This window comes from Labrus mixtus, chromosome 20, assembly GCF_963584025.1.
Source record: "Labrus mixtus chromosome 20, fLabMix1.1, whole genome shotgun sequence".
Lineage (NCBI taxonomy): Eukaryota > Metazoa > Chordata > Actinopteri > Labriformes > Labridae > Labrus > Labrus mixtus.
Genome location: NC_083631.1, coordinates 20441140 through 20465829, shown reverse-complemented (window position 1 = coordinate 20465829; position 24690 = coordinate 20441140). Strand labels below are relative to the sequence as shown.

Below are 24690 nucleotides of genomic sequence, written 5' to 3'. Positions count from 1 at the left end.
TATCCTCACTTATTTATCTGTTTTCACACCCAACTCTTGACCATTTTAATAACTTTGAGCTTCAAAAAAAAAAGCCTACACGTCCAACAGATCATTTCCATCAGGCTATGAAAGATTGCAGTTTTGATCAGCGTGTTAATAAAAAAAATAAATGGTGACTAAACATGAAGCTTTAAGACTGCTGGGTTATTTACCTCAGCTCTCGTCGAGATGTCCCCGGGATTTGACTGAGGTAAAGCCGAACTAAATCTGAAGTGCCCACGTATTCTGATCTTTATGGTAAATGCTCCGGGCTCCAAAACACTTTTCAGTTTATTAGAAAAATTTGCACTTGCTGAAAACCCAGACATTTTAATCTTCTTTTTCTTTGAATCTAATCTTTTTTTTTTTTTTTTTTTTACTGTGATCCATCGTCCTCTTTCTTTTCATGAATTGAATTAACTGGTTGATTATGGATTCCCTGGATTCCTATGCCAAGCCACCCAGCATGTTATTGTTATGCCATGTTGTGTGTGTGTGTGTGTAAATAAAGATTTTCAAAAAAGTTGATGGTGTACTTAGACCTTAGCTAAAGATTTTATAATTTTAGGACTATATTGGTATGTCGTTAAAACAAATAGGCTACAGTCTTGGTGAGCAGATTCATGCGTAATATAATCGTGCGACAGCACCAGGCTAGTAAAAGGACTCGGGCCTTAAAGGTGCACTATGTGGTTTTGGTAGAGAAATGTGAAAGTTTGAGAAGTGCACAGATTATGTGGTATATGTTCATAACTCTGTCCTCAGAGGAAAGTCTGGTCCCTGTAACACTGTTTGAAGATAAAATACTACATGAGAAGTTATGGTGGTCGTCCGCAACAGTGAAACCGGGTACCAAACAGTGTCCAGGGACCCATTTTTTCCTTTGAATAAAGTTTGTTTATTTAGTTCAGAAAATATATTATATAATTGTTTCACTTCTCCAACATTCAAATTTCACTAGTAAATCTACATAGTGCACCTTTAAATTGGGATGATGGGCTTTTACTTGAAGTTTTGGATTATGGAGGACGAGATCTGACAGAAGTATAAATAAATAAATGTATAAATAAATACTGGAATAAATAAATAAAATAATGAATGAATAAATAAATAAATAATTAAATGCGTGAATAAATAAAAAAATAAAAAAAATAAAAATAAATGGGACATAAATAATTAAATATCTTAAATTTATTTCTACATTTATTTATTTCTACATTTATTTATTCCCACATTTACTCATTTCTACATTTATTTATTTCTACATTTATTTATTTACACATTTACTCATTTCTACATTTATTTATTTCTAAATTTATTTATTCCCACATTTACTCATTTCTACATTTATTTATTTCTACATTTACTCATTTCTACATTTATTTATTTCTACATTGCTGTGTCCGTATGATAATGAGGTAGGAGGGACTAACGTCAGTCTCATTCAGGATTGGTCACAGGAGTGTGATGCTCCAAATCTACTACTTCCGTTCGATGCTGACAGCTAGCTGAAGAAGTGAAGATGGCTTATTTCAGAGTTTGTCCTAACCCTCCTATGAATAAACTCACAGTTCTCAAGCTGGTCAGCAACTTCCCGCAGCAGGGTTTTTATGTCCCATTTATTTACCAGTTTTTATTTATTTATTCACGCATTTATTTATTTATTTATTTATTCATTCTTTTATTTATTTATACGTTTATTTATTTATTTATTTATTTATTTATTCATTCTTTTATTTATTTATTCATTCTTTTATTTATTTATACATTTATTTATTTATACATTTATTTATTTATTCATTATTTTATTTATTTATACATTTATTTATTCATTCTTTTATTTATTCATTCTTTTATTTATTTATACATTTATTTATACATTTATTTATTTATTTATACATTTATTTATTTATTCATTCTTTTATTTATTTATACATTTATTTATTTATTCATTCTTTTATTTATTTATACATTTATTTATTTATTCATGCTTTTATTTATTCATTTCAGTATTTATTTATACATTTATTTATTTATTCATTCATTATTTTATTTATTTATTTATTTATACATTTATTTATTTATTTATACATTTATCTATTTATTCATTATTTTATTTATTTATACATTTATTTATTTTTTCATTCTTTTATTTATTTATACATTTATTTATTCATTATTTTATTTATTTATACATTTATTTATTTATACATTTATTTATTTATTTATTTATTCATTATTTTATTTATTTATACATCTATTTATTTATTCATTCTTTTATTTATTTATACATTTATTTATTTATACATTTATTTATTTATTCATTATTTTATTTATTTATACATTTATTTATTCATTCTTTTATTTATTCATTATTTTATTTATTTATACATTTATTTATACATTTATTTATTTATTTATACATTTATTTATTTATTCATTCTTTTATTTATTTATACATTTATTTATTTATTCATTCTTTTATTTATACATTTATTTATTTATTCATTTCAGTATTTATTTATACATTTATTTATTTATTCATTCATTATTTTATTTATTTATTTATTTATACATTTATTTATTTATTTATACATTTATCTATTTATTCATTATTTTATTTATTTATACATTTATTTATGTTTTCATTCTTTTATTTATTTATACATTTATTTATTCATTATTTTATTTATTTATACATTTATTTATTTATTTATACTTCTGTCAGATCTCGTCCTCCATATTAAATTCATGTTTCGCTCCAGTGAACAGTTCCACAGTTTGTCCAGCAGGCGGCTGTAGCGACAAACACAACGCTCGCCACTCGCCGCCATTTTCCTCAGAGCGGAAGGAGGAAGAGCAGAGGGAAAACATTAAAGTGTTCCAGTGAAAAATCCTCATTAAATATATAATTTCTGTAATGGAAGTCCCTGGACCAGACAGCGACTGGAGGAGCCCTCAGTTCCGACAAAAAGTCGTCGCTCAAATGTAAGATATGTGTGTTTCTCTTGGCTGTGTGTTTATATAAACACCTTCTGATGCGTGAGTCTCATTAGCGGAGCTATCGCGAGCTAACTGAGCCGGATTCCCCTTTGAAAAATGGTCACTTTAAACAGAATCGCAAAATTGCAGCAATTAAAACAGTTAAATCAACACGGGAAACAATTTATATTAAAATGCGGAGTCGACACTTTAAATCGGCGTGCTTATAATAATAAAAAAAAAACTTTAATTGAATGTTATGGGAGATTTCTGTATTAGCTTTCATTGCTCATACAGCGGGCTCCCTCCTACCTCTTGTTTTCATGTAGGCACTGTGCAGAAATATGTTTATCTTTTGTGTTTTTGTTTGTAAATGTAAATCCGCCTAATCATGTCAAACTAGCTAGTTCATTACCCTGAGTGTCTTCATATAAATTACCTTTTCAGCAGTTGTTCACAGAGCTGTTTAGCTGTTTAGTTAATGTATCACAATAGCTTCAAACGTATTATTCTATTCCTTACATGCATTTGATGATTTTGTTTTTACAAAGGCTACATTCAATGCAAATGTAAAGATATGTATTCATTTATTATGTGCATGCCAGACACTTTAATGAAAGTATGGCTTTACAATTAACACTTATTTGCGACCTGGCCAAAAGGTTTAACAGCATCTCACGCCAGAATAAACATTTAGAAACAGTTTGCAAACAAATCCTTGAAACTTGTGTTTGAGAAACTGCTCAATCAACACAACAGCTGTAAACAAATATCATAAAATTACCACTAAGAACCAGAATAATTGTTAATTAAAGAATGAATGAGAGTGCAGGGTGACGTTGTGATTAAAAATCAATAAAATAAAATCTGTACAGAAATGTGTTTGTGCCAATTTAACGCTCAGGGGAAGAAAGGACTGAATCAAAGAAATGTTGCCAAATGAGTGCAGTTTATTTCAGTGTATTGATTGTATGTGTTTCCTCTCAGTGAGGAGGCAATGAGGAAGGCAGGAACGGCACACACCAAGTCGAGCAATGACATGGAGAACCATGTTTATGTCAAAGCCAAATCCAGAGTAAGTACTGATCCACTGCAGGATATTTTCTCACCAAACAAGAACATTATGAAGTGCGCGTTGTTTGAGTCTTTTCAGTGAAGGATGATATTTCTTTCAAGGTGTTGATATTGTTTTTTTGTTTTTCTTAGGAGGAGTATTTATCGCTGGTGGCGAGGCTGATCATACACTTCAGAGACATCCGTAAGTTGTAGCGCAATAACACGTCGCACTCTGTGAGCTGTGAGTCAACTCCTGATTTAAAAACATCAACGTAAATGTTAGCATGTGGGCTGGGAAGTGCAGGGTAAACCACAGTACCATACGAGATACCCGGCCCATGATATCGATAATATCACAATGTAGTGAATTTGCAGTCATTTCAAAACTGTCATACGACGATTCATCTGGATATGTGATTACCTCAAGAATATAAAAAGCCACTAAAAAGTTAAAGTGCAGGATATCTGTATTTATTAAAGGCACAGCTCATCATTCTTAATCCTCTCTGACATCATCCCGCTGTCATCTTCTTTTTTGGCCGATGATGATGAACCCTCATTCATTCATTCCACCACGAGTAGTCATGAAGTAAGGATGCGATGAGTGAAATTGGCAGGGAGATCATTTTGCAATTTAAATATTGATCATATACACCAGCAAGTCAGGAGGAGAATATATTACTGTATACAAGTCAGTCCAGTTATCACACAGATAATGTAAAAGAAGTGAGCTGTGATTACTAATGATTTTTTTTTTACAGACAAGAAGGCTCTTGGTGGTCCAGGTAAGTGGAATCAGTTTTTGCGCCGTTTGGTTCACTTTCCATTTCGTTTTTTCTTTGCTGTGTTCTCTCTTCTGCTGGACCTGTCACTTCCGGACTCGTGGTGTTCATGATTTCTGCTGTGCATGTTGGTGCTGCGTAATATTGTCTGTTGTTTACCCTTCTGCTAGATCCCATGAATGCCCTGACTAACCTGACAGGGGTTGGAGGGGGTCCGGGTGCCATTGGCATGGGGCCTCGCCCCACCGGTGCTCCAGTGGGTGGCATGGGGGCCATGGGGCAGATGCAGATAGGCCAGCATGCCATGGCAGGGGTGGCTGGAAACCCACAATCCAGTGAGTGTGTTTCCTCCATGTGGTGTGTGTCTTCTGTTAAAGCTCATCTTCAGAGCGTTCCGGGGATGCTGGCTGCGTTTAAACTGCAGATTTTGGTGTCAGAGTCGGTCTTACTTTCGGTCTTCACTTCGGCACGTTGTGTGTTTGATACTCCAGAGCTTTCCTCTGACTGAGTTGGAGATCAGGTTTGTCCTTCATGATCTTCTCACTCACTCTTTAGTAGGGGGTCCAGGACAGATGCCGATGCAGCAGATGGTGCAGGCTCAGCAGCAGCAGCAACAACAGCAGCAGCAGCAGTCTATTCAGTTCCAGCAGTTCCAACAGGCCCAGCAGCAGCAGCAGAACGCTGCCATGCAGCAGCAGAACGCTGCCATGCAGCAGCAGCAGAACGCTGCTATGCAGCAGCGGCAGTTCCAGGTGCAGCAGCAGCTGAGGGTGCAGCAGCTACAACAACAGCAACAACAGCAACAACAACAACAACAACAACAACAACAACAGCAGCAGCAGCAGCAGCACCACCAGAACCAGCAGCAGCAACAGGCCCAGAACCAGCAGCAGCAGAACCAGGTATCTTCACCACGTTAACATCAATATTATCTTTGATTTATTTATCTTAATAAACAGAACTGTGCACATAAGTGATGCTGATAGATCAAAGACTTAAAGCTTGAACCTTAACGCTGCTCGACTCACCGGAATGACTGAGAAATTTGAATCCACTCCCAGAGGTTTATATCACCTACAGTATCAGACGATGATAGACAATGAAGTGCTCCAAGATTGAGGCTAAAGGTATCAAGTAAAAGATCCTCCCATCAGGAAAATTCTAAATTGTCCCTCGTATATTGCAATTTGTAAGCGGGATAATTGCGAACAGAGGGGGAAAAAATATTTCTACAACCAGACTGAAGTAAACCCTTCATGTCAACTTTAAAATGTTTTTTTACTCTTTTGTTGTGATTGGTATTCTCTCACTTTTAGTAAAGACATCACATCACCAAACACTGCTTCTTGTGTCTGCAGATGCATCAGACTACGATTCAGCAGCAGCAGATGGTGCAGCTGCAGCTCCAGCAGCAGCATGCTCAGGCTCAGGCTCAAGCTCAGGCTCAGGCTCAAGCTCAGGCTCAGGCTCAGTCCATCCAACACATGGTACAGCAGCAACAACAGCAGGTTCAGAATCAGGCTCAGCCTCAGCCCGGTCAGATGCCTCCACACACTCAACAGCAGCAGCAGCAGCAGCCCGGCATGGTGCCTCAGTCTCTGGCCGGACAGATGGCTTCCGCTCAGCACGTTCCCATCAACTCGCTCAGTCAGCAGCAGCAGCAGCAGCAGCAGCAGCAGCAGCAGCAGCAGCAGCACCAGCTCAAGATCCAGGCCTTCCAGGTGAGACTGCTGCCCCCTGCAGGCATCAACTTAACTTCATAATGTGCAAAAGCAATAAAGTCATAAATGTGACCTGTCAGACTCTCAAGAGAATAAATCATCACCTGGAGTTCCTGTTTTCTTGCTAACCCGCCCCTCTGCTTTTATGCTTTGTGTGTGAGCAGGCCCGACAAGCCATGCAGCAGCAGCAGCAGGTGCAGGCGCAGCAGGCCGCGGCACAGCAGGCCGCGGCACAGCAGGCCGCGGCACAGCAGGCCGCGGCGCAGGCACAGCTCAACGCAGCTGCTGCAGCCGGCTCAGCTGTCCCGGGACAGGTGAGATGGCAACCGCCTCCAGCTCAGGTGCTTCCTGTGAAACACAACAACATGACATCACATGACACTGACCACACACCAGTCTGTTCTCTGTTTTAGTTTTAACTTTCAATCTAAAGATTAAACATCAGTCCGCTGGGGACAAATTTTCAATACCATCTCAGAGGAAGAAATGTCCTCAAATTTTCCACAATCCAGTTTTCAAAACATTCTAAAAGTTTTCTTTATTTGAGATTTCTCCTCACTGAATAACATAAACTACCCACAATCAAGATTACACCGACAAACATTCAAGTACAGACTTTATTTTGCAAAAGACATGATCCCATTTTCTTTAATTTCTTCGACTTTTACAGTGTTGTAAATTCAGTCTGGAAAAGTCTTCACAGTTATAGAAAGGCAAACGTGTGTGTGTGTGTGTGTGTGTGTGTGTGTCCTCTCTGCTCACCGTTGCTGTCATGTCTCCGTTGTGTGTCCTCTAAAGTTGGTTCGTCCTGGGATGATCACCACCCGGATGCCTCGAGCCCCCCTGAACCCCTCCATCCCCCCTCAGAACGTTGCTGCTGCAGCCGCAGCCGCAGCCGCCGCCGCAGCCGCCGCCGCGGCAGGAGGACAGCAGATGACACAGCAGGTATTTATCCCCAGACCCCTCCCTGTTCTCCACAGCGTGCTTCTGTCTGTCTGCCCTGATGCTTCTGCCTTTCCACAGTCACATATATTATATATGTCACATATCACCTGAATCTATGCTGCTATTGATGTAGCGAAAAGCAAACACAGATCCACAAATGTGTGTGAAGATAGAGACGTGCTGCCAGCCTCGTGCTTGCACAAGGTATCCCAGCATGCTTTGTGCAGCGAGTAAGCTGCATCGAATACACAATGAATGGAAGTGTATTAGCAACAAACCCAGACAGTGCCTTTTTTTTTTAAACAAATTTTTTCCCCTCATTGTGTCATAGTCATGCATTTAAACTAAAAGGTGATATACTATTTAGTAATTTCAGCGTTTTGGAGAACAAGTTTGATATAAATGACTCCTGAATTCAGGACTACAACTGACCAGTGAGGCGGGGCAGTCAGTGAGCCTGTGAGCCTGAGCGAAGGGCCAAACAACCCTTCTCCGAGCACCTTTTGTTGATCACCTTACTCAGTCAATTGGGAGGCCCAACTCATGTGTAACTAATGAATGATTTGTATTTTAGCTTAGATCAGAAGCCCTCAGACCCTTCAGCAGTGAGGTACACATTTACAAATTGCTCTACATATCGTGTGCAGATTAGCATTTCCGCGGTACTCATTTGGTAACAGCTCCATATGATTACTACTTTTCTTTGACCTTTGCCTCTCAGGCGACATAAAGGCTGCTCCATCATACTGCTGGAGGTTGTTGAAATATGGGCAGCAGAGAGGATATTTAAACTTGATTTTTGTCAGTTAAATCGCTGCCTTTATTTAAGCAGTGTTGCATTAGAGGGAGAGATGTAGTGAATATCAGCACTGCTGTTATGCAGTTGGAGGTAGATAATCACGGCAGTGCTCCAGTACAACATCTCCTCTGGATTGTTATATTGCTTCTCTGCGACAGTTCAACGACCGTCATATAAAAGAAAACAGTATCAATTCAACTAGTTCCACATCTGAACTGACTCTGACCCGTTGCCAAGCAACCCAAACATTCTGCTGCACTCAAACCACTATGTCTGTTTCCATGGTGACCACAGACCTGCTACTTAGTTTGAAGTACATTTATTTGTATATTTAAATGTACCATTGCAGCCAGCTAAGAGACAGTTTTGTGATTCAGAGGTAGACTAACCAGGACAAAGATCAGCAGCTTCTGGGTTCTGTCAGGTAAAATGATTGTTTTAATTAATGGAGTCTGTTAACTGTGAAGAGAGTGTAATCAAGGTCTTTTATCTGTAATGTTTTGACACACTTAAAGTCAGTCAGTAACAGAAACATGAACTTTTAGTGGGCTTACTTTCATCTGAACTTTCCAACCAAGGAGCTTTAATCAACCCTTACAGCCTCTGTCACTGCTGCTGCCTGAAGAAATGTACTGGAGTGATTCCAAAACCTGTTGAAGCTATTCATCATTTAGAGGCTGAGGTGTGAAAAAAGAGAATTAGCCATAAAGTGAAGTGTTGAAAACTAAATCCAGCAGATATTTGAATCAAGATGTTCATGAAGTCTCAGTCTAAGCATCAGCGGCTGCAGCCTCTCCTCCTGTGATTGGTTGATTTACCGTCTCTTTTTGTCCAATCCTCCACAGGTGCAGCAGCATTCCATGATGTCATCGCCCTCACCTGTACAAGTCCAGACCCCGCAGTCGATGCCTCCCCCTCCCCAGCCGTCACCTCAGCCCCCCACCTCGCAGCCCAACTCAGCCAGGTGCAGCAGCTGGACACATGATTCTGTTGCCCTCGGACGCTCACACTGATTCTGATTTATTTCACTTTTACTTCATTTTAAAAAAATGTTTTATCCGTCTTCCTCTTGCCGTCTGCAGCTCCGGTCCCACGCCGTCTCCGGGGGGTTTCCAGCCTAGTCCCTCGCCTCAGCCCTCACCAAGCCCCGCCAACAGTCGGACCCCCCAGAACTATGGAGTCCCCTCCCCAGGGCCGCTCAATACTCCAGGTACACACTCAAAATCGAAACACGTTAACAACAGAACTTTATCTGAACAACCTGCACAGCTGTATAATCTTTTTAGGGAACAAATGTTGCTTCTATAAAGAAAAATATCTTATCTTTCATTATAAATATATTGAATTAAACCAGGTAGGTTGTTGTTTTTAACACCCTTTAGTAGAATCCCTTTAGATTCAGTTGTCATCATTCAATCATTTCCAGTAGACTTCACTACATGTTTGATCATGGAGCACTCACACTGGTCAAACAAACTGGACTTTGGGGGTTTCTAATTTTCAGAAACACACTCACACGTTCTCCTTTCACTCACTTTGAGGACTGCAGTAAGATTTTTCTTGACAGTTGTCTTGTGACGGTGCTGCATTGACGACCTTTATCTTAAAATTGGCGTCATAACTCCGCCTCAGTTAATTGTGGCTGTTTACAAAACCGCCTACTCTACTAGTAGTGCATACTGATGTGACCAAAAAGGCAATATGCCAAAAAATACCAGGATGTGTATGATTCAGGAAACATCTACAGTATGCATCAGACCAGTCTTCCTCGCGTGCTGTTTCCCACAATGCAAAGCGCCAGGTCAGAGATCGAAATTACGGACAGCAACGGTCATCGTAACAGGGGAAATAATCACAATCAGACCAAACCACACAAAGACACCACCAGTTATCTCTTTAGATTCTCAAAATCAGGAAAATCCAAATGAATTCCCCTGAGGATGACTCTTGTGTTTTCAGTCTGTCAGAGTTTTTTTTAAATTTTTATCCAGACATCTAAAGTAACCTGAGACTTCAGGCTGCTGTTTCTAGCAGGGATAAGTCGTAGAGCAGACAAAACAAGGGGAGGACTCTGGGAACAGAAGCCTCTCAGAACATAAGAAGACATGTTTTTTTGTAGAGTAAAATGTAATTACTAATGATCCCTCCCTCCCTCACTCCCTCCCGTCCTGCAGGTAACCCGAGCTCGGTGATGAGTCCGGCTGGACCCACGTCTCTGGAGGATCAGCAGTACATGGAGAAACTCAAACAGCTCTCCAAATACATCGAACCTCTGCGCAGGATGATCAACAAGATCGACAAGAACGAAGGTCAGACTCAGAGCTCAGACTGTCCGTCAAAAAAATCTATTAAATTATTGATGGTTAACTTTTTTTCAGACAGTGATGTCTGCAGGAATTTGATTGTACGATGAAGATAGATCTAAAGACGTCACCTTGGACCTTCAGGCTCCTCATAGACGAAGCAGTGAATGTAAGTCATTACAGAAGCGTTAATATTTTTTGTGTTTTGTTTACAGACAGAAAAAAGGACCTGAGTAAGATGAAGAGTCTGTTGAACATCCTGACTGATCCAACCACCAGGTAGCAGCTGAAAAATGAATCGCACACCGATCATCAACGCTTTACTGACTTCAATTAACTCATTTGTGTGTGTGTGTGTGTGTGTTTCTGTGTGTGTGACCTGCAGGTGTCCTTTGAAGACGCTGCAGAAGTGTGAGATCGCTCTGGAGAAGTTGAAGAACGACATGGCCGTGGTGAGAACGTTTCCTCCTGTCCAAACTTTTCTTCTGATTGAAACTTAAACTCCTCTCGCTGTGTCTTAAGCTTTTGTCAAGACTGTTTGTTTTGGGGGTTTTTTTCTGCAAAAGTGCCGTATGCAAGTTCAGCCGTCATCAAGCTTTTTACATTGGTATAGATTCCGCGAAAGGTGAAATATTGGTGCCTCAGGGCGATCACTTCGTCCCCCTGTTACGCCTCTGCGACATTCAGAGGGGACGATGATGTTATGAGCCGCGCTAATGGACTCTTCCAACAGGACTCTCTGCCTCTTGTCTGTTGTTTTTAAAAAGAAAAAAAAAAAATTTTAAAGATTTATTTTTGGGCTTTTTGTACCTTTAATGGAGAGGTAGGACGGTGGATAGAGTTGGAAATCAGGGAGGGAAAGAGAGTTGGGTTAACATGCAGGAAAGGAGCCACAGGTGGGATTCGAACCTGGGCCCGCCCGCTTGGAGGACTACAGCCTCCATACATGGGACGCGCGCACTAACAACTGCACCACCAGCGCCCCAGAAAGTGGATTTCTTTAAACCATTTGTAAACCGCACACAAAGCTCCTGAATAATAACGGAGTAACACAGCTCACGCTGCTCCGACACACTGAATATTATTTTTAACATCTGATGTGTGATTGAAAGTTTGATGTGTTGTTTCAGCCGACGCCGCCTCCCCCTCCAGTTCCCACCAAGCAGCAGTATCTGTGTCAGCCGCTGCTGGACGCCGTCATGGCCAACATCCGCTCTCCGGTCTTCAACCACTCTCTGTACAGGACCTTCGCCCCCGCCATGACCACCATCCATGGACCCCCCATCACGTACGTGTCACACAGATCAGGAAACTGTCTGCGATCAGTCGCCATAGTAACAGGGACAAGCCAAATCTCCAAAGGAAGCTTTGGAAATGGGCACCTCAAAATAAAGTGCTCACTTTAGAACAACTTCATAACTTTCTTTACTATTTTAGTTTACAGGGACGATAGTTGTGAGTATTTACAGGAGTTTTTTGTTCTTGTCAGGGGTCCCATCGTCTCGGGCAGGAAGAGGAAACACGAGGACGACGAGAGGCAGACCATCCCGAACATCCTGCAGGGGGAGGTGGCTCGCCTCGACGTCAAATTCCTCGTCAACCTGGATCCTTCATTCTGCAGCAACAACGGCACCGTGCACCTCGTATGCAAGCTTGGTGAGTATAGAAAAATCTGGGGGGGGGGGGTTTGGGACCTGAAACAGATGAGCAGTGAACCACCTTCATAGTACAAAAAACTGAAGTTACCTCGAGAACTGAACACCCTGCTTCATAGTTTACCCTCCCCCTGATCCGAGGCTAACTGTGTTTTAATGTTATTGTGTCCTCAGACGATAAAAACCTCCCCAGTGTTCCTCCTCTGCAGCTCAGTGTTCCTGCAGATTATCCTGATCAGAGTCCATACTGGGCGGACGACGGGGAGCAGTATGGTGAGACACACACACACACACACACACACACACACACACACACACACACACACACACACACACACACACACACACACACACACACACACACACACACACACACACACACACACTCTCTATAGATGTACGGTGATGAGGTTCAGACAGACTGTTGGAGAAATGCAACAAGTGAAGCTGATTCCAGAACTTGGCAGCTTTCAGGTTTATGTGCTAGCATGTTTTAAAGTCCGGCCCCCATGGTGTCTGTTAAGAAAAAAAGATGGCCTTTGTGCAAATGTAGTTGATGTGCCTTTGGTGTAATGTGTCAAACATAACGAGCTGACTGGGTGAATGATTCGTCTCTGATTTTTCCAGGTGCAAACGGCTTCCTGCAAACGGTCCACAAAAACATGACGTCCAAACTGCTGCAGCTGCCTGACAAACACTCGGTGACGGAGCTGCTCAACACCTGGGCTCAGAGCGTCCGCCAGGCCTGCCTGTCTGCTGCATGAAGCCCCGCCCACCTGAGGTCACCTGACAGCATTGCTTTGACACAAAGACACTTTTTTTTTTTTTTTTTTTAATTACGTAAACACTAAACGTCTGACCTTGGACAGGTTTCATCAGTGAAGTGTTTAGGACAAACGGCTCCACCTGTTGACGGTTTTCATTAACATCAAGAAGCTGCTGTGTCCCACGCTCCTGAACGCTCCATGAGCTCAACCTGCAGATGTTATCAGAATGACATACCTGATCAAATCCCTGATGCATTCTGGGAAAATTAAGACTATTTGGCATGAAGCTGATGGAGCCCCCTCGCCTGTTTACACCTGCGTCATAGAGTGTCCTTAAGTCGACATGTTTCTGCTGTGTTCAAAAGCCTTATTGTGAAACAGCAGATTTTAGCCGCTTACTTGTATTTAATTTGTTTCTGCATCAACAGGAAACAAAAAAAGGGATAAGAGTAACAGAACCGCATGTAACAGCTGAACTCTCAAATCTCCCGATATATATTCTGCTCCCCTGAATGCAACACAGAATGGTTTGTGTTTGTTTGAATGAGTTTCTGTTTTTGTACCTCAGAGAGGATCTGTCATAAAGAAGAACTTTAAGAAATGTTTGTACACTTTGCTTTTCAAAGTGAAAATATAAATGTATTTTTTTGCTATCATAATTAAACCTTTCAGTTTCAACTTTTTAAATTAGTTTCAGTCACTTCAGTTTGTCCCTGTCAGAAAAAAAACCCAGCAGTTTAACTATTGAAATCAAGAATCTAATTTAAGGTCAAATGTTCACTGGTGAGTTGTAAATCGTTTGGGCTGCTCGTGGTGCAGCGGTGTGCTGTTTCCTCACAGCGAGGAGGTGTCTGGTTTGAATCCCCGTCTGACAGGAGCCTCTCTTGCATGTGTGGGTTCTCTCCGGGTACTGCTGCTTCCTCCCACAGTCCAAAGTCGTGCTCGTTAGGTTCATTGGTGACTCTAAAATTTCCCGTAGGTGTGAATGTGAGTGTGGCTGGTTGTCCGTCTCTGTATGTCAGCTCTGTGATTGACTGGCCAACAACGACAGCCGGGATCTGCTCCAGCCCGAATGGGGAAAAAGCGGTAAAGATAACAGATGGATTGGGGCGCGCTGGTGGTGCGATGATTAGGGCGTGCGCTCCATGCATTGACGCTGTCGTCTCAAGCGGGCGGCCCGGGTTCGCATCCCGCCCGTGGCTTCTCTCCCTGGTTTCCAACTCTATCCACTGTCCTGTCTCTACATTAAAGAAAAGGCACAAAAGCCCAAAAATAAATCATAAAAAAAAAAAAATAACAGATGGATTGAAAGGAATTTGGGTTGGTGTGCTTTGGCGCCTACCGAAGGTCTCCGAGTGTAACTGCACCACCCCTCGCAGGCTGCGTTCACACTGCAGCCAAACGTTATCTGGATCTATTTTTTTTTTTTTGCCGAGTGTGACTCAGATCTGATGTTTTTACGACCGTCTGAACAGCACAAGTCGCATCAAATCAGATTTGGGCCACTTTCATACGTGGACTCCCACAGGAGTCTGATGCAGTCCACATTTTACTCGCAATGTGAATAGCCAAACACTATGAAACCTGAGCAGAAAACCTGAATCAAGCATTAAAGTCCTGCAGTGTTGACGCAGCTGCGACGAGGACTGTAGCCTCTGTACATAACCGCTAGGCTATCCAGCGCCATGCTTGTTTTTGATGTGTCAACAAACACAAAGCTGTCTTTCTCCCTCTGTGTCCACTGGTCATTATGCTAAGCTAAGCTAAGCTAAGCAGCATTGCTACCCAGTGTACAGAAAATGAAGGCATCACTTTAAACATCTGACTCTCAAAAGAAGAAATCTTCAGATTGTCAAAGTTTTATTTTTCTAAATTCTTTTTCAAACTCTGACCACGGTTGTCTGTTGGATTTTATTTTGAAGAAAAAAAACACAAAAACTATTCAGTCAACTTTTTTTTTTTTTTTTGGTTGTTTATTTACCACAAATAATTAAAACAGTTCGTATAAAATGAGACAAAATATTTTATTACCCTCAGAATAAACGATACAAAAGCAGTGAACGGTGTTTCTAAAAACTGTGGAAATACTGACAGAAACAAACGTGTCACCACGTCGCCGAGCGTGTTTCAGAAGCTGAGTGAAAACGCTCGGTACGACAGGTTAGTGAACACGTCGATGCGATTGCTGGTGCCGCCCACGGTCAGGACCTGGAACACACAAACACAGTTATTTACGTTAAATTAACGGACGGTCACCATGGTGTGGGGGGGGGGGGGGGGGGGGGGAATGATGTGTTCAAACCCTCTGTTGTCTTTCTGTGAGGATGCGATGCGTTCACTGACTCACCCTGTGCTCGGTGCTGTTGGTGTTGAGCTGCAGTGTGTTCAGGCTCTGTGGTGTGCAGGGGATCTGAGCTTTGACGTCGCCACCCAGCAGACAGTGGGACACGTACGGACCTTCGCCGACGGTCAAGATCTACAGAGGGAGGAGGTTAACAAACAGGGTCGATGCTTTTAGGATCATTTTAAGATATCAACAAATCGTCGTAAATTGTTTGAATAAGAAGTAAGAGTCAATACGTTATTTTTTACCCCCGCCCCCAAAAAAAGACATTCATTCAATTCATGCTTAACGCCCTCTAAGCTTTTCCTCCTCACTCGTCATCAACTGTCATCTCCAATCCTGACTCTTCCCTCGTCTGCTGGCTAACATACAATTATTATGATAACAGAAACAAGTAGCCTTTGTCCGGTGTCTTTACCTCATAAACAAATCCAACTTCTTTCAGTGGCAAAAATCAAACAAATCCTCACTACTACTCCTAAGATCAGGCCTCTTTGTGTGAGAATTAAACAATCTCTAAATGACAATGTTAAACTTTAGGAATGTGTCAACACGCCCATCGGGTGTTTCCATGGATTCTTTGGTCAATTAACTTCTTTTTTTTTTTTTTTTTTTTTTTTTTTAAAGATTTATTTTGTGCCTTTAATGGAGAGATAGGACAGTGGATAGAGTCGGAAATCAGGGAGAGAGAGAGAGTGGGGAATGACATGCAGGAAAGGAGCCACAGGCTGGATTCGAACCTGGTGCCGCCTCATGGGACGACTATAGCCTCCATACATGGGGCGCGCGCACTAACCACTGCGCCACCGGTCAATTAACTTCTGATAACGTCACTCTCATACTTGTCAATGTGAGGAGTCAGGATGACGCTAAATTGCTGTACCGATATCTTGACCTATCCCTGATGCCAACACAGCATAATGTAACACACTCCAGCGTCACACACTCCAACCTAACACACTCCAGCCTAACACACTCCAGCGTCACACACTCCAGCCTAACACACTCCAACCTAACACACTCCAACCTAACACACTCCAGCCTAACACACTCCAGCCTAACACACTCCAGCCTAACACACTCCAGCATGGCGTCACACACTCCAGCCTAACACACTCCAACCTAACACACTCCAACCTAACACACTCCAGCCTAACACACTCCAACCTAACACACTCCAACCTAACACACTCCAGCATGGCGTCACACACTCCAGCGTCACACACTCCAGCGTCACACACTCCAGCGTCACACACTCCAGCCTAACACACTCCAGCCTAACACACTCCAACCTAACACACTCCAACCTAACACACTCCAGCATGGCGTCACACACTCCAGCCTAACACACTCCAGCCTAACACACTCCAACCTAACACACTCCAGCGTCACACTCCAACGTCACACTCCAACCTAACACACTCCAGCGTCACACTCCAACCTAACACACTCCAGCCTAACACACTCCAACCTAACACACTCCAGCGTCACACTCCAACCTAACACACTCCAGCCTAACACACTCCAACCTAACACACTCCAACCTAACACACTCCAACGTCACACTCCAACCTAACACACTCCAGCCTAACACACTCCAGCCTAACACACTCCAACCTAACACACTCCAGCATGGCGTCACACACTCCAGCCTAACACACTCCAGCCTAACACACTCCAACCTAACACACTCCAACCTAACACACTCCAGCCTAACACACTCCAGCCTAACACACTCCAGCCTAACACACTCCAGCCTAACACACTCCAGCCTAACACACTCCAGCATGGCGTCACACACTCCAACCTAACACACTCCAACCTAACACACTCCAACCTAACACACTCCAGCCTAACACACTCCAGCCTAACACACTCCAACCTAACACACTCCAGCCTAACACACTCCAGCCTAACACACTCCAGCCTAACACACTCCAACCTAACACACTCCAGCATGGCGTCACACACTCCAGCCTAACACACTCCAGCCTAACACACTCCAGCCTAACACACTCCAGCATGGCGTCACACACTCCAACCTAACACACTCCAACCTAACACACTCCAGCCTAACACACTCCAGCCTAACACACTCCAACCTAACACACTCCAGCCTAACACACTCCAGCCTAACACACTCCAGCCTAACACACTCCAACCTAACACACTCCAGCCTAACACACTCCAACCTAACACTCCAGCCTAACACACTCCAGCGTCACACTCCAGCCTAACACACTCCAGCATGGCGTCACACACTCCAGCATGGCGTCACACACTCCAACCTAACACACTCCAGCCTAACACACTCCAGCGTCACACACCCCAGCCTAACACACTCCAGCCTAACACACTCCAGCCTAACACACTCCAGCGTCACACTCCAGCCTAACACACTCCAACCTAACACACTCCAGCATGGCGTCACACACTCCAGCCTAACACACTCCAGCCTAACACACTCCAGCCTAACACACTCCAGCCTAACACACTCCAGCCTAACACACTCCAGCCTAACACACTCCAACCTAACACACTCCAGCGTCACACACTCCAACCTAACACACTCCAGGATGGCGTCACACACTCCAACCTAACACACTCCAGCATGGCGTCACACACTCCAGCCTAACACACTCCAGCCTAACACACTCCAGCCTAACACACTCCAGCCTAACACACTCCAGCCTAACACACTCCAACCTAACACACTCCAGCGTCACACACTCCAACCTAACACACTCCAGGATGGCGTCACACACTCCAGCCTAACACACTCCAGCCTAACACACTCCAGCCTAACACTCCAGCGTCACACACTCCAGCCTAACACACTCCAGCCTAACACACTCCAGCCTAACACACTCCAGCGTCACACACTCCAGCCTAACACACTCCAGCGTCACACACTCCAGCCTAACACACTCCAGCGTCACACACTCCAGCGTCACACACACTAACAGCGTGAGAGAGAGAGCGAGCTCACCAAGTCCTGGTGGAAGGTGGCCTGTCTCTGGCAGCCCTTCAGCGGGAAGACGGAGGTCGGAGACAGAGAGCGGAGATGCCACAGGGACAGAGACGGACCTCCACCGCACAGCTGGAGGGAAAGAGACACAGCGGAATGAAGAATTACGCAACACGTTTTTGTTTTTACTCTAAATAAATCGATTTTCCCCAAAGCAAAGAAGAAAGAAAACAAAGCGACAGTTGATTCCAAAACATCACAATTTTTTGGCTTCCTCTCCCCGCCTTTACCTGATGTGATAGATTAATAATCAGAAATACATCTCCTCCTATCCCAGACACATATAAATGAAGGTCTAGTGAGTGTGCGTCCGTGTTTTCTCACCATCCAGTCGGAGTCTGTGGTCAGGCAGCTGATCCATTTACCATACTGAGGCCGAGCACAGCTCTGAAACAGAACACATGGTCACCTTTCTTCTCGAAGATAAAAACAATAAAAAGATGGAGAGAAGGCCGAGTTCTCTCACCTCGTATTTGTAGAGCTCGATGCAGTGCACACACTGATTCGTCCGGCTGTCTGAACAACACAACATCAGAGTGATTAATATGAAAACATTCTGCTGCTTTTTTACACCCGAGTCCAACATGGCCGCCGCCGCCGCCACTCACCCCACATCCTCACGGCGCCGTCCTCCCCCCCTGACAGGATCTCGGCCTCCCTCTCTCTCACGCTCACACAGTGGACGTAGTCCGAGTGACCCTGCAGCACCGCCTGAAAAACACAACACAGTTTTGAGCGTCTGTTAGAACGCGTGCCAAACTCCTCAGTGAAGAGGAGGAACTCCAGGATTTCCAGGTCAGACCTTGAAGACTCCGTTCTCCAGGTCCAGGATGTGGATGTTGTTGTCTCCTCCTCCGATTACCAGACTGTTGTCCTGAAACAAAGAGACATAGAGCTCAGCACGACCTGTGAACGCATCACGCTCTCACTTGTTGCTCTAAAAGACACAAAGAGGGCGTCGGCCAAACTGTCAGACTCAAGGCCTGAAAACGGTGAAAAAAAAAGAAGCAGATTCATGTTTGAAATCAAAGTTTCTCTAAAGCGTCAGTGGATTCATCTCATATCTCAGTATTTGATCTCGTACTGAGGAGTAGACAGTTCAGACTCACTCTGGGGTTGATGATCATGGCGTTGATCTCGGGGATCTCCAGACTGGATCTGAGGACAGAAACAGAAGAAACGGCTCAGGAGCTGGAGTCTTCAGGACGGACACACACACACACACACACACAGACACACACAGACACACACACAGACACACACACAGACACACAGACACACACACAGACACACACACAGACACACAGACACACACACAGACACACAGACACACACACAGACACACACACACACACACACACACACACACACACACACAGACAGACAGACACACACACAGACAGACACAGACACACACACACAGACAGACAGACACACACACACACAGACACACACACACACAGACACACACACACACACACAGACACACACACACACACAGACACACACACACACACAGACACACACACACACAGACACACACACACAGACAGACACACAGACACACACACAGACACACAGACACACACACACACACACACAGACACACACACACAGACACACACACACACACAGACACACACAGACACACACACACACACACACAGACAGACACACAGACACACACACACACAGACAGACACACACACACACACACACACACACACACACACACACACACACACACAGACAGACAGACAGACAGACACACACACACACACACACACACACACACACACACACACACACACACACACACACACACACACACACACACACACACACACACACACACACACACACACACACACACACACACACACACACACACACACACACACACACACACACACACACACACACACACACACACACACACACACACACACACACACACACACACACACACACACACACACACACACACACACACACACACACACACACACACACACACACACACACACACACACACACACACACACACACACACACACACACACACACACACACACACACACACACACACACACACGGCAAATTGAAAATGTGCCTCACTTGTAGTTTGGTCTTTTTGTCCACACAGGTTTGACATTCTGAGGACATAAAGAGAGAAAAATCATGTTTAAAAATCGTCACCATGTGTTCAACCTATTGTTACTATACTGTCCACCATGGTTTTTCTTTGTCCTGTTTGCTCTTTTACTTATTTTGTCCCTCTTTCTAATTCATTCATTTTATTTGCTGACCCTTTTCCTTTTGTTTTGTTTTGTTTGTTTGTTTGTTTTTGTCTAAATCTGCTTGCAAAACTGTATCGTACCACAGTTCCCCTCTTGTTTGTATCTCTTTTTAAAAAATGTTTTATTGTGTGAGTGTGTGTATGCACGTTTTGGTGAATAAAAGTTTTTTTTTTAAAAATAGAAAAATAAAAAAATAAAGAGAGAAAAGTCAAACAAATTCTAAAAAATCTTTACACACTCACACTACATTTAAAGTCTGAGCCTGTGCGTGACAAAACAACAACAGTGGACGCACTTTGATTCATTTGAGAATCAGCTTGTAGTTATTACAGCTTGTTTCGCCGCTGCAGAAAGTATCAATCTATGGAAGCAACTTAGACTCAAAATAATGCCCAGATCTAAAATATTAGAATTTCCCTTTAACAATCGTATCTTTTTATTGAACTGAAAACTCTGAAGAACAGATCATGACAGAGAGTAAACAACGTTGACTGAATGTATCTTGTTGTTAAGTCTATCTCCATCTGTACCTCCACCTGGAGCGTATGTTGCGCTGGTTTGAATTTAAAGTGACAGTCACCTTCTTGATAAGTTCGGCCCAGCTCCAGGCGCTGACCTCTCCGTTCCCTGAACTGAGGAGCTGACAGTCGGTGGAGAGGAGACAGAACACTGGACCCTCATGAGCTGACGGAGATAATAGTAAAAAAAAAAAAGTTTATTAAAGGAGCAGCAGCTATTAGCCTCATGCTAATGCTAACATTATAGTGTGTTTGTACTCACCTGTGAATGTGAGGACAGGTTTCTGACTCAGTCTGGTGGCCTCTGGACTCAGAGCTGCAGACAAGCTGCAACATTTCAACACATAACGATGGTTAATAAAGGTTGGTAATACACTTTCACAGACTTGCAGCAGGTGGCTTTAAGCTCTCAGGTATGTATGCTGTCTCACCTGAAGAGGGCGATCTCTCCGTAGTTGTTACCGGCTGCCAGGTATCGACCACATGGAGAGAAACTCTGAGAGAAGACGGTCATGTGGAGCAGCTGCAGAACAGAGACGACAAACGTTACTACACTTGCTTTGATATGAGTCATTTTGATTAATTTATTAATTTATTTTGAAAAATCTGTGACAGGTGACGAGAAACTTTCAATGGATTCTTGTTCCTGATGTCCGTGGCTGTACCTCTGAGACTTTTCAGCAGATTTTACTGTACAATTTTTGAAATAATTAAAGTTGAATTCTGCTCAAATTGCATAGAGACACTGATATGTTAGAAATTTTTTTTTAATCTGTGTGAGGTGACGAGAAACTTTCAATGGATTCTTATTCCTGATGTCCCTGGTTGTAGCAGACGCTTTTATCCAAAGCATCAGAGAGTAAGTACAACACTAATCCATTCATACACCGCCACCGAAGCAGCGGGAGCAATGCGGGGTTGAGTGTCTTGCCCAAGGACACATTGGACATGTTGCTCAGCTGGGGATTGAACCCTCGACCTTCCAGTTGAGAGGCAACGACTCTACCAACTGAGCCACAGTCGCCCACTGTAGATTTTACTGTAGAATTTTTGAAATAATTAAAGTTGAATTCTGATCAAATTGCATAGAGACACTGATAATTTAGAAATGTTGATTATATTTTTTTAAATTTGTGAGAGGTGACGCGAAACTTCTTATTCCTCATGTCCCTGACTGTAGTCCTGTGAATTTTCAGCAGATTTTACTGTGTAGTTTTTTAGATAATTAAAGGTAAAGTCTGCTCAAATTGCATTAAGACTCTTTGATATTTTAGTCATATTTGATATTTTATTTTGAAAATTCTGTGATAGGGGACGAGAAACTGTCAATGGATTCTTATTCCTCATGTCCCTGACTGTAGTCTTGTGAATTTTCAGCAGATTTTACTTTATATTTTTTTTAGATAATTAAAGATAAAATCTGCTCAAATTGCATTAAGACTCTTTGATATTTTAGTCATATTTGATATTTTATTTTGAAAAGTTTTCAGCAGATTTCACTCACTTGACTGCAGTACAGTTTATTCGGTCACTTCTCACCAACAGTATGTGGGTGACTTATAACTACAACAGCCATGTAATCAATCCAATGAATACCCGAATTTGACAGCAGACTATCTTTGATATAACTATGTCGTAAAAATATTTATGTTTTAAAAGAAGTCCTACTTAAAAGCAAGAAAATCAAAAATCAGCAGAAATCTGAACGGAGTTTGGCCTTACGTTTGCCTTCTCCCTATGGAACCCAACACGAGCAACACCAAGGAAAATAATTCACATTCAAATCCTAATTTAACATTTTATGTTGTTTATCTTTGCTGTCTCTGGGAATTAACTTCATGCTAGCGCGGTTAGCCACATTTCTGCCAACAACAATACACAACACATCGCGCAGATCTAAACCATCAGCCAGGTTTCTGTCATTTAAATCAGTTATCGGGTTAATAATCGGATCATTAAAAGTGCTACACTTTACCTCTACGGGACCCATCCTGCTGCTCATCCTGCAGTGATCACCTGGAGCACAAAGTTGGAATTAAAGCAGGAGAAAAAAAAAAATCTAAAACGGTGTGAAGAAGGAAGGAGTTGAGTGCCGGCGAGGAGAGATAACGTCTCTATGTGAGAGGCAATGCATTCTGGGACATGTAGTACAGACTCAACCAGTAGAATTCGGACTCAATTTGCAAGTAGAAACATTATGAATGATGATTCGTGGATATTGCGAAGGAAATGTATTTAACAATTATTGTGAATTAGATATATATGGACTTGCTATGATTTTGTGATGACTATGTCTTTAAAAAATGTTTTTTACTTTATTAAACAGACTCAAATGTCATTGTATGTTTGAAAAAGAAAAATCACTCATGATTATTGGACTGAAAAGTAGGCTAACTAATCTAAACAGGTAGCCTGCCAAAGACTTAATAGAATTAAAACAATGATGATGCCAGAGTTGAATAACAATCTAAAAAAGCATAAAAAATAAAACATCTTTAAACATTTGATTGAACATTTTAGGATAGGATAGGATAGTACTTTATTGATCCTTAGAGGGGAACTTCGGGCGTTACAGCAGCACAGACAAGAAAGCTCAAAAATACCTCACCAGCTTGTTGAGCCTGTTTGCCTCACCAGTCTTCATGCCACCCCACCAGCACGCCACAGCAAAGAAGAGAACACTGGCCACCACAGACTGGTAGAAGGTCTTCAGGAGTCTGTTGCAGACACTGAACGATCTGAGTCTCCTCAGGAAGAACATCCTGCTCTGTCCCTTCCTGAGCAGGATGTTCTTCCTGAGGAGACTCAGATTTAGCTGATTCTGATTTTTTTTCTTCCAAAAGCACATTATGAATAAAGACCTTTGACGTTTTTCTGTACAATTCTATGAAACTTTGTTGTTATTGTATGAAAGATTTATTGTAAATCCCTCGCTTTATGTTACTTAGTGTTGTTTTGACACGTTTAAATTCACAAGACCAGCTTTAACGCAGCTTGATAGCCTATTGATGCGATTGACTTTTTTCTAAGCACACATGAACTCCTAAGTCTTGGTTTATTGGTTGGATGTATTGTACCTATATGATGTTTTATTTCTGCTTCAGTAAACAATGAGCTGTTTTACAAACTTTTTTTAAAAATGCTAACATCACAGCAGTGAAAAGGCCACAACATTTAAAAAACAAGGGACACAAATCAATATAAATATAAATGTATAGATTACAAGATATAGCATTGATAGTTTTGTTAAGTCATCCGATTTTGTCTTAAACCTGAACCGATAAAAGATGTCAGGGAAAAATTAACAGCAAGAATTGATCAATCATATTTAAATGGATATTATAGGCTTATCCCAAAGAATGGATCTGTAGCAGATGCATTCTAGGCTGGGCCTTACATTTGAATCGTGGGCCCATGCAATCAAAAGTAAAGATCATAGATATCAAAAAGAAAATATATCTATTTATTG

General features: G+C 42.2%; 3 protein-coding genes across 4 annotated transcripts in view; 1 reads left to right on the top strand and 2 right to left on the bottom strand.

Annotated features, from left to right (window-relative positions):
- Positions 1-210, bottom strand: part of LOC132954328 (uncharacterized) — a 4508-nt gene extending 4298 nt beyond the window's left edge. The window contains exon 1 of the mRNA XM_061026867.1: positions 195-210. The gene's annotated coding sequence lies outside the window, so the exon portion shown is untranslated. The remainder of the gene's footprint in view (positions 1-194) is intronic.
- Positions 211-2843: 2633 nt separating this feature from the next.
- Positions 2844-13718, top strand: med15 (mediator complex subunit 15). Its single transcript, XM_061026188.1, has 18 exons — positions 2844-3009; positions 3991-4078; positions 4210-4261; positions 4821-4844; positions 5012-5176; positions 5397-5743; positions 6200-6562; positions 6772-6903; positions 7361-7507; positions 9152-9270; positions 9389-9516; positions 10481-10615; positions 10825-10888; positions 10995-11061; positions 11740-11897; positions 12099-12265; positions 12439-12537; positions 12892-13718. Exons 1-18 carry the CDS (start codon positions 2942-2944, stop codon positions 13026-13028), a joined length of 2460 nt encoding a protein of 819 aa, XP_060882171.1. The 5' UTR covers positions 2844-2941; the 3' UTR covers positions 13029-13718.
- Positions 13719-14982: 1264 nt separating this feature from the next.
- On the bottom strand, positions 14983-23903 carry thoc6 (THO complex 6). 2 transcript variants are annotated; one of them, XM_061026826.1, is made up of 14 exons: positions 23830-23903; positions 23197-23237; positions 21653-21744; positions 21484-21548; positions 21284-21387; positions 20522-20559; positions 19513-19561; positions 19206-19277; positions 19012-19114; positions 18870-18919; positions 18728-18790; positions 18365-18475; positions 15379-15507; positions 14983-15239 (listed from the first exon to the last, which is right to left on the bottom strand). In XM_061026826.1, the coding sequence occupies exons 2-14, from the start codon at positions 23221-23223 to the stop codon at positions 15159-15161; spliced, it is 984 nt and encodes a 327-aa protein (XP_060882809.1). In that variant the 5' UTR covers positions 23224-23237; positions 23830-23903; the 3' UTR covers positions 14983-15158. The 2 variants fall into 2 exon arrangements, with proteins under 2 accessions (XP_060882809.1, XP_060882808.1); XM_061026825.1 differs by lacking the exon at positions 23830-23903 and having other exon boundaries at positions 23197-23347.
- Between the last annotated feature and the right edge of the window lie 787 nt (positions 23904-24690).